The 10,057-nt window shown below is 38.0% G+C and overlaps 2 protein-coding genes across 2 annotated transcripts; both read left to right on the plus strand.

Annotated features, from left to right (window-relative positions):
* The first annotated feature begins 1,492 nt into the window (after nt 1-1,492).
* Nucleotides 1,493-4,846, plus strand: selenoe (selenoprotein e). The gene is made up of 4 exons (XM_014011128.1): nt 1,493-1,632; nt 1,850-1,926; nt 2,091-2,169; nt 4,529-4,846. The coding sequence occupies exons 1-4, from the start codon at nt 1,528-1,530 to the stop codon at nt 4,670-4,672; spliced, it is 405 nt and encodes a 134-aa protein (XP_013866582.1). The 5' UTR covers nt 1,493-1,527; the 3' UTR covers nt 4,673-4,846.
* A 204-nt stretch (nt 4,847-5,050) lies between these two features.
* On the plus strand, nt 5,051-9,937 carry zgc:112294 (transmembrane protein 17A). The gene is made up of 4 exons (XM_014011124.1): nt 5,051-5,341; nt 6,818-6,924; nt 9,221-9,334; nt 9,590-9,937. The coding sequence occupies exons 1-4, from the start codon at nt 5,215-5,217 to the stop codon at nt 9,911-9,913; spliced, it is 672 nt and encodes a 223-aa protein (XP_013866578.1). The 5' UTR covers nt 5,051-5,214; the 3' UTR covers nt 9,914-9,937.
* The last annotated feature ends 120 nt before the right edge of the window (nt 9,938-10,057 follow it).

Below are 10,057 nucleotides of genomic sequence, written 5' to 3' on the forward strand. Positions count from 1 at the left end.
TTATTGTATGTGGGGTTTTTTTGGGTGGGGGGTCACTTCCCAATAAATGTCATTTTGGAAAATCAATCGCTCATTTTTAATCAATACTTATACTTTTAGTTCTTAAGTAAGTATTTTTATAGAAATAGAGAGCAAAATAACTAAAAATCAACAAAATCACTTATCATCAAGAACAATTAAAAAACTAAACAAAACTTAACCAAAGTATCAACTCAAGCTTTTCACTGAAGGGGAAGTGTTAAAATTACTGGTTTAACAACTACTAAAAGTAATTTAAACAACAAAAAAGCCATTATGAATAAAATCTTAGGTCATTCCACAGGAGTGCACAAACCAACCTCCCCAATAAACATTGTTTTTTAATGCGTTAATGACTGTAATATTAAATTAATTGAAATTTATAGTTGACATTATTGTTGGTGTATCATCCGGTGTGGCTAACAAGAAGCCAACTTCCTTGTTTTGTGAGAACATAACTTCTCATTTAGTAAAAAAATATCTGTTTCATTTCACTCTAAAAGCCAGAGCTCATCTGAGGCTGATGTCATCAAACTTACAGAGAAACTGACACTTCCACTTTCAAAATCCAACAGGATGTTAGAGGGACTAAAACAGAGTTAATAACAGGGTTGCTGTAAAAGCTGTTGTGAAAACCCCCCAGTTGCAGGACTGAAAATGAAGCCGAACAAATGCTGAACATCCAGTATAATCAGTCAGTTTGGATAGCCTCTTAAAATAAAGTGGAGTGTTTTCTAACAATCAGACCCAGTGAGGGCCTCCAGGGTGGAGGACGGTAATAAATATGCAAACAGTGTTTTATAAAAGTGTTCGTAGCTGGGAATTTAAAAAAAGTATTCCTATAAAAATGGGAAAACACGTACAACATGGGGTGGTGGATTGAGTTCAACATTTTTTTCATATATAATTGGTCATAAAAATATGACTTTATGGGGAGAAATGAATGAGTTTAACACATGGAAAACATTTGGAAACTGTTCTGAAATCTACAACTCTGTTTGAATTCACAAAACAAACACGTCTTTTATTTCATTTTGAGATAAGAGGACGAATCTTTGGATTTTTACAATTCAAATCCGCTCGAAGGGAATTTTGGCTCTTAGCAAACGAGAGCATCTGTCTGGATTTCAGAGGCCACGGCCACTCGAAAACACTCGATGTGGGAAAAAGTGATAAGAGGACAGATGTTCGGTGAGTTCTGTGGAATCCCAACAACATCTGATGTGGAGGAGACGAAGAACTGTAAAAGCAGGGGCCTTTGAAAACTCAAAAACAGCCTAATAACAGAAAGTAGTTACGTAACTGATTAACGTAAACCAAGAAGAAAAGAAATCATTTAGTAATTTATTTTAAAAGGAATTCACGGCAAAATACTAAAAAACAAATAAAGCGTTCAGCTCAGGTGGGTGAAACTCCCCCGTGTAAAAGCACCATGGACCTGTCCATCCTCGCACCTGAGTAGATAAGACTTATATATTGTTGGTGATGGTCGTGTGAAAAGCACAAAAAATGTGGGCCCTCCTGGTGCTCACGGTTGCACTTGCAGCTGGAGCCTCAGAAACCAACGACACAGAGACGGAAGAAAGGCCAGTCATAGCTCGAGGTAAACTGCTGGTGAGTACCGACGCAAACGGACAAAACTTCAAAATGTCACGTGAACAGCTCGTCGTGTCAGCTGGATGTTGTGATATCGCTGAAGAAACTGTCTGAATATTAAGTTTTCAGTTTTTGTTTTCGAGTCAGCTCATTCTGCTGAGATTTCCTGACGATCAAACAAAGGACGGCACAAAGATGGATGTGTTTTAACAACCATCTGTTGTCGTCCCTGCAGGCTCCCAGTGTGGTCGGATGAGGCATAAAGAAAATGCCAGAGCTTCATCATTTTCTCATGGAGCGCTGGGCTTTATAGTATCCTTATGTTCTAGTTGTTAAGTCTGGTTGAGATCTGACCCATCTACAACAACACCAATGTACTTACAAATGTTTTATTAAACAAAATGGCACTTCTAAGTTCAAATATTATGAAGTGAGTCTACTTGTTGTTTCCTTTCATCGGCCCTCCTCCCTCACAGCCACAACTTGGTGTACGACTCATCAGAAGAGAAGGATCCCCGTCTGATCTTCTACAATGAAAAAGATGAAGTCGTAAAGGTGAGCACACTCGTTATCTCGGGACTCACAGAATGTCGGAGCGAAAAAGAAAGTTGTTCACCTTCGAGGCCGCAGCATCTGATAACAGATCCCTGCTCAGATCGCAACACAAACAGCAAGCCTCGAAACAAGAGGTGAAATAAATCATATCAGAGAAAAGAACTTGTTTCTTTTGTCGCACTTTGTGTCAGAGTACCCAGATCAATTCTCAGTTGTTACATGTTTTTATAGCTTATACTTTATCAGTAGGGGAGACTGGAGGACGATGAGTCATTTTTCATATTTAGGATCTCTACATTAAGGCAATCATAATGTGGTCACTAATTTAATCATCTACATATATTTCAGGATATTGTGCCTCTCGTCAAACAATCAGAATGAGCAACACAACTGTTTTGATAATGTAGCATGTTCAAAAAATGTTGTCTCATGGCACAAGCTCCATCCTTCCCCCCCACAACTCGGCCCACCACTCACTCACCTTCCCTTCCTTAAATAAAAGTCACTTTTTCCAAGTCGAGTGTATTTTTTTTTGTTGTTGTATGCAATTCAACGGTTACAATAACATTTTTACTGTTACAAATTTCTGCTAAACTGCATTTTATTTAAAAAATAAACAACAACAAAACAAACAAAATACTTTCAAGAGTGCTTGGGAAGCGAACATTAACATTTGGAAAGAAAACACTAGAAGTGAATCCTTGTTCCAGAATCATAGGATAAGGGGAAAGGTGCCAAAAAGCTCAACCTACTCCAAAGCTGCCATTTTCCCTTTATTTCTTCCCACAGCTAAAATGTTACACTTTTATGCCAGGTTTATGTTGTAACACACAGATACAAAAAATGATGAAGAAAACAAATGTAAAAATGTCCTGATGCATCTCAGTAATCCAGGTAAAAAATCAAAAAGAAAAAAATTGTATAGGTCTTCTGGACGGGTTCTCTAATGAAACGTTTCGTCTCTCTCCAAAAGAATGTCCCAACACAGACGAGCTACATCTAATGGCCAGAACTCTGCAGTTTTCACTCATTTACAGGCCAGCGGTCACTCTTTCAGAGATGAAGATGTTCTCATTCTTGATAGAGAGGAACGTTGGTTTGAGAGAGGAGTAAAAGAAGCCATTTTTGTGAAGAAAGACCGTCCATCATTAAACAGAGGTGGAGGCCTCCGTTTTCAGTTGTCCCCCTCCTACAGCGCGGCTATTGCCAGTATCACTCCACCCCTGTTAACAATAAGTGTTAATTAGGTGTCAACGATAGCCATGTGATGTGAGTTTCAGTCACATGGAGGCAGGGCTTAAAAGCCTGAATTTTGCCTGAAACTCTCAGACTGAAGAAGTCTCTTGGAGGAGAGACGAAACGTTTCATTAGAGAAGAACCCGTCCAGAAGACCTATACAATTTTTTTTCTTTTTAAATGTAAAAATATCTATTATAGGCTAAACGCAATTCCTATTAAATTTATGATAAAATAAATTCACATTAAAGAGTGAAAAATTATTATTAATTTTGGAAATAAAAGTCTACCTTCACAAACTCCATGATTCCTTCTAACTATTTGGTCACATGATCAATGGTTTTTTACTATTTCCTACCAATAAGGGGTGGTTCAACTTCCTCCCATGATTAAATGTACTCATTGCAATGTCATAAAGATCAGTCCAAAATAACCGGTAACGCTTTCTTTTATGGTACCCTTATTACCATGTAATTACAAGGTAAACAAAAAAGTAATTAATGTAATTACTGCCTTATTACCATGTAATTATGTGGTAATTAGGGTACAATTTTACTATGTAATTAATTGTCTGCAGTAATGTAGCACTTCCTGGTAATGTATTACAATTCACACCTGAATAAGTAGTAGGTAATTTGGACAGTTTTAAAGTTATATTTTATTGCAATTAACCACTAACCCCAAAAATTTAGTTGCATTCTTTTGGTTATAAATATAGTGTTGAGTTACTATTAAATAGTAATTTGATTGTAGTTACCCAAAAAAAGTACTTTTACTAACAGTAGTTTTTCTTGTACCCTAATTACCACGTAATTACATGGTAATAAGGTAGAAATTACATTAATTACCTTTTATTACCTTGTAATTACATGGTAATAAGGTAGTAATTACATTTAATTACCTTTTATTACCTTGTAATTACATGGTAATAAGGGTACCATAAAAGAAAGAGTTACCAAATAAGCTTAAATTAAGAAACAAAACATTTTCAATGAGGGTAAAATCAGACAAGTCAAAAATTTTTTAAAAAGCAGCAGTTTCTGAGATGAAAACTGTTTCTGTGCAAATATTCTGCTCTGTGAAGATGAGTTTTCTGGTGTGTTTGTGTTTCCTCAAACACCAGACCGTCCCTGTGAAGAAAATGAAGGCGGACGAGATCAGCAGCCTGCTGGACTCACTGGGTTTCTACAAGAGGTCCCAGAAAGGGGAAGAGGTACCAGAGGAGTTCCAGAATTTCCCCCTGCACGCCCCCAGGGACGAGCTGTGACGACCCCTCGTGGCCGCGCCCGGCACCTGCAGCTCGCTCGCTTTAATGACGAGTGGGGCTTCAAGGCCTCGACAGTATAGACCAGGCTCCACTCTGAGGACTCGCTGGTGGGGCTGCATTGTGCCGGGTACTTCATCACAGCAAAACTTAATAAAAGAAAATTCTTAAACATCAGAGTCTTTTCATTTTGTGACTTTTTTTTTACTTCTTCCCTCTAATCATGTTTGCTTTGGTTTAAATGACACACACTGCAAAGTATTCTAAAAAAAACTGAGTTTTTACTGCTTCAATAACAATTCCATTCTCAAAGCAAACAAATTAACAAAACATCACAGACGACTCCCTAATCCTCAACCCGCTTCTTTCCCAATAATCTGATTAGCAGCAGCGTTAGACGGCGCCTGTCTTTGTGTTCACAAGTATCTCTGTTTGCCTGCATATGCTTTCATTGGACTGAGGACAGCAGGGATTTGCAGCAGCCTCCGTTTTTTGTTGATTTACACTTCCTGACTCCTTGTCATGATCGCCAGTTTTTACCCACAATGCCAGTGTTTTACTCGACTGTCCCTGAGAACCTGCAGATGGGCCTGGCCTATGTGGGAGGCTCAGTGTTCTCTAAGAACAGGACAGCAAACAGTGATGTGGGCAGGGAGCAGGAGGATGCATCAGGTTGGTTCATACCTCATAAGTGTTTTTGCTTTCTGCTCAGTTTTTTATGGTCAAAGTCAATCAGACAGTTTTCAACTCACTAATAGATTATGTTTGATGCTGATAGCTTAAGTTTAGTTGTTTAATTATGAGAAAATTATTTGCAGTTGGGATATTTATGGGGTGTCAAGTGTAAAATGAAATGTTAAAATATTTCACTGTTTTTTTCATTATTTAGCTCACTTTTTGAGTGTTAAAAAATGTCCACTAACATTTTATTGCTGTTTAGCTCACTGTTCTTCCATTTGGATATTTTTTTTTTTTACTAAATATTGAATTTAAATGTTAAAATTTTTTTTAAATATTAAATCCTAAATCTAAAATGTTTAAATCTAAATGTAAAAGTTAAACCTTACATGTAGAAGCTCACATTTAAGTATTTTGAAATGGAATGCAGCCTTTGGCTCATGTTATGACATCATCTTCCTGAGACAATAGCAACCGCTAGCGCTCCAACGCAGCTAAAGATTCCCTGCAAGACATCAAACCTGCAGTTATGGCTGGTGTCTGAGCTTCACTTCAAACTGCTGGACCACCCATTTACTTTTTTATGAACACATTTTGAATGTAGATTTTAAATATTGGCTTCAGCAGTGTTGTAAGTGTTACCAGAAGTTAGCATCAGACAGGATGATGTCATCACCTTGCGATAAACATCAGCAATGGCCGCTGCTAGCGACTGCTAGTCGCTGCTAACGCTGGTGAAGATAATATTTGAAATGTAAATTCAAAGACTCAAAATGTGAGCTAAATAATGAAAATATGTTAGTGAAAGTTTTTAACATTATTTTACATTTGGTGCCCCATAGTTATTAAGTACACAGAACTCCTCTGGAGGGCATCATTGCACCCCAGGAAGATCCTTTATTTTGGAGATGTTTTCCCTTAGTCTGAAGGGTTTTCTCCAAACGCTGCACTTTCTTTTCACAGTCATGAATCATGCAATGTTAGGTTATTCTATGACTGACGCTGGCATCAGGCTGAGTGTCAGTGGTTGCATCTCAGCGTTTGATGGACCAGATATTTGTTCAGAGTCTCCAGCTCTTGAGCGAGATTGCTGATAAAAAAAAAAATAAATAAATAAATAAAATGCATCAATTCTTTTCATGCCCCATCTTACATACTACAGTACATCATCCAGTTTAGAAGACACTCAGGCCTGTCATATCTGAAATACTGTCTGTTCATGACCGAATCACAGTTTATGGTTGAAAATATTTGGCAGGTGGTCAGTTTAAAAAAAATGTGCCACTTTTAAACTTTACAAACGTTCACCACAAATGAGATGTTTTACATGTTTGACTCTACAAAATACTGTTTGTAAAAGATATCTAACTATTTGGATTTTTTTTATTCTAAATGCTTATTTTGAGCATATTTTGACCATTTAAGGTGACATAAAATGTCTGTTTCCTGGTTTATTTTTTTGTATTTCAGTGGTCAACGAGTTAGTTTCTCACCTTCCCCTTCAAATGCTGCTGTACTTCAACCTGTTTTACTTTCCCTGCTGGTGGTTTTCTGCTGTCTTCATGTTAGAAGTAAAGGTAAGTCGTGGGAAAATTACTCAAGCAGACAGTAATAAAAAAGAAAAAATATATTTCATAGTTCCCCATCACAATGCATTACCTGCTTATGCAGCAGATCAAAAGTAAACCCACCCGTTAAACTTGGAAGTAAAGTGTAAAGCTGATATTTTGGTACCATCTAGTGGTTCAAGGTCCATCCAACAAGCCAGTCACATGAAATAAAAGCAACACAAACAATGCTGTTTGGCTACACAAAGATGGGCAGTAATGAAGTTCTCTAAAGGCTTTAGTTACTGTGTTTTGTCGTGTTTGTGTAGTTTGTGTCTATTCTGTTACACCAACAAACTGTAAAAATGAACTGCACCCCTTTGTTAGTGATAAGCAGGTTTGAACCAGTTGTAGGGAGAAAAAGACTAATCCTTTTTGTCCTAATAGTGTTGCCATACAGGCACTCTGGTTATAGATGCTGTATATGTTTCAGAACTGTTGTAGGTTTTTGTTTAGGTCCTGATTAGTTCTGGTTTTAACATGAGCTCATTTTAGTTAAGAGTTAGAGCATTTTAGACTTTTTGTTCCTTTGCTCTATTAATGGATTTTAACTAATTCAACTTTAAATTGTTTTGTACAAAAGTGTTTCTAGTTTGTTGTAACAAATATTATTTTCAATCCAGCAAACTTCAAATACTGCAAATAACTAAAATGTTCAGGTTAGATTCAGAGCTCCTTAATTAGTTTTGTAAAGGGGCAATATTATGTGTTTCTCAGGCATATATTTAAATACTATACCATAATAAAGTATCTATGTCACCTTTAGTTGTTATTAAAATGCTGTTTTTATGTTTAAATAGAAAATAAACTTATCTTCTCATCACTTCCTCTTCTAAACGCCTTGAAATTGGCCTCTGTCTCTTTAAGAACCACCTTCCGCTTTTGTCGCGGCCATTTCGGTGCGAGGAGGGGGAGGTGTCACGCGTGTGCTACGATGCAGTTTAGTTGGCATCTGAAAATACATTTCCTCAAATGTATTTTTAATTGGAAAAGAGAAATAGCGGAGCTCAGCAGACAGTTTAAGGTTCACTTTCAGTTTCTGCTTTGTTACTGCCGAGAGCCTGCAGGAGTCATGGGCGGGGTGTGTCGGGTAGGGGGTGGGGAGTGATGAGGAAGCTCAGCTTGAAGACACGCCCCAGGGGCGTTTCTGGTTCCCACCTGTCGTTTTGCTCCTCAGCATGGCTTCCTAAAAACACTGCAGGATTTCTCAAACATGCATGGATGAGTCAAAGCAAGGCTTTGGACATGTTTTTTATGAGAGTATAACATTATAACATGATATAAAACTCAAAAAAGTTTATTTTACATGATATTGCCCCTTTAATACTCGGTAAAAACTGTTCCAAGTCTTGTCCTTGAAGTGTAGAGATTAAACAAATTGACAGTTCTTGTTAAAGAGCTCTAATTAGGACGATAGATTTCAGTGATGCAGGGGGGTAGCATTCACCCTGCAAAAAGAGTGTCGCTGGTTCAAATCCCTGCCCAAGGGTCAACTTTTAACTGCCGTTGTGTCCCTGGGCAAGACATCTAGCCAAACTCACCCAGGTATAAATCTGTTCAATTACCTTTATTTAACCAGATAAGAATTCATTGAGATCAAGATCTCTTTCCCACTGGTGACCTGGCCTAGAGGTCAGCAGCACATGTCACAAAATATAATAAACAAAACAGTTTACAAATCAGAAAACAGGTACAGAAAGCAAAGATAAAAAAGAATGATATCAAAGGTTTCAGGCAAAATATACTTGACAGTGACTAAATCTCCATGATGCAGTAAAATTACTTGAAATGAATAAACAGTAAATGGTTAACAGACAGAAAAAACACAGTTAATATATGTGAAGTTTAAAAAGTTCGGTGTTTTTGTGACTGTGGTGGTCTGGAGGGACCATATAGGTGCAGAATGGCGGCAACATTTCCATCACAGAGTGTGACTAAAGAAGGAATAATGCATGCAATTTAAAAAATTAAATTTAAAGTATTTAATTAATTAAAATTAAGTAAAATTAAAGTAAATTGCACTTTTATTTTTAATCGGAGTAATGTTTGACCAGTAGGATCAATATTTTTACTCAAGTAAGGAAACTGAAGGAGTACTTTGTCCATAATTAAAAATGTGTAAATAAACACAAATAGACGAGGAACATTTTTAAAATCACAAATTGTAGAAATCATAGTTGATTCAATCTTATTTAATCAAACAAAGTGAGTAAAAAGAGAAGCTGAGTTCTTGCCCGTACACATTGTAGCTCTGCTCTGTTCACAGTACTACTATCTCCCTGGGTACTACCAGGCTCTGCTCATAACCGGGCTGGTCCTGCTCACAATCATCGAAGTGATCCGGCTTTACCTGGGCTACGTTGGCAATCTGAAAGAAAAGGTAACTCCGAGCCACATCCACTAGAAAGAACAAGACAAAGCTTTGAATTAAACCTGTTTAAATCTTCCTCATACAAACGTTGCAATGATCTTTTTCCTCCATTACAACTGTCAAACCAAATACTGTGTGCCTCGGCACACAGCTGTTTATGTGCTTTCATGTGAATGCAGCCGAAGTATCTGACAGCTCGCTGCTCTCTTTGCATCGCCCGAACGCACCAGATCAAATTCTCCCTCCTTCCCTTCCTGTCATCAGGTGCCAGAGCTGGCAGCCTTCTGGCTCCTGTCTTTCATGTTCCAGCTGCCAGTGCTGCTCTTCTTTGTGACAGATGAAGGAATCCTCATCCTGCCCCTGGAGGTGGCCGTCCACTCCATCTACCTCTTCTTCCTGCTCGCCCAGATCCTGGCTTCCTTCCTGGCACTCAGGACCATGACCCGCAAGCTCACCCTGCTTTTCTACCTGCGCCAGTTGGGCAAGGTGGAGGAGGGTCTGCAGCGCCGGGAGCTGAGCCCCATCTACGGGCTTCCCTACAACCGCAGCGTGCTGCCTATTACACCCGCTCAGGATATATATCATTAAAATAAAAAAAGATTTGTTTCAGTACTGCACGTTTGCTAAAAAATGTCTTTAAAATTTCTCGATGCATCTCAGAATCCAGGTAAAAATCAAAAAGAAAAAAATTGTGTAGGTCTTCTGGACAGGTTCTTCTCTAATGAAACGTTT

Source organism: Austrofundulus limnaeus, unplaced genomic scaffold (assembly GCF_001266775.1).
Source record: "Austrofundulus limnaeus strain Quisiro unplaced genomic scaffold, Austrofundulus_limnaeus-1.0 Scaffold77, whole genome shotgun sequence".
In the NCBI taxonomy this organism is placed as follows: Eukaryota; Metazoa; Chordata; class Actinopteri; order Cyprinodontiformes; family Rivulidae; genus Austrofundulus; species Austrofundulus limnaeus.

Coding starts and splice junctions, on each gene's coding strand:
- zgc:112294 (XM_014011124.1), top strand. CDS start 5,215: ATGCCAGTGTTTTACTCGACTGTCCCTGAGAACCTGCAGATGGGCCTG. Junction 5,342..6,817: donor GGAGCAGGAGGATGCATCAG/GTTGGTTCATAC, acceptor TTTGTATTTCAG/TGGTCAACGAGTTAGTTTCT. Junction 9,335..9,589: donor TTGGCAATCTGAAAGAAAAG/GTAACTCCGAGC, acceptor TCCTGTCATCAG/GTGCCAGAGCTGGCAGCCTT.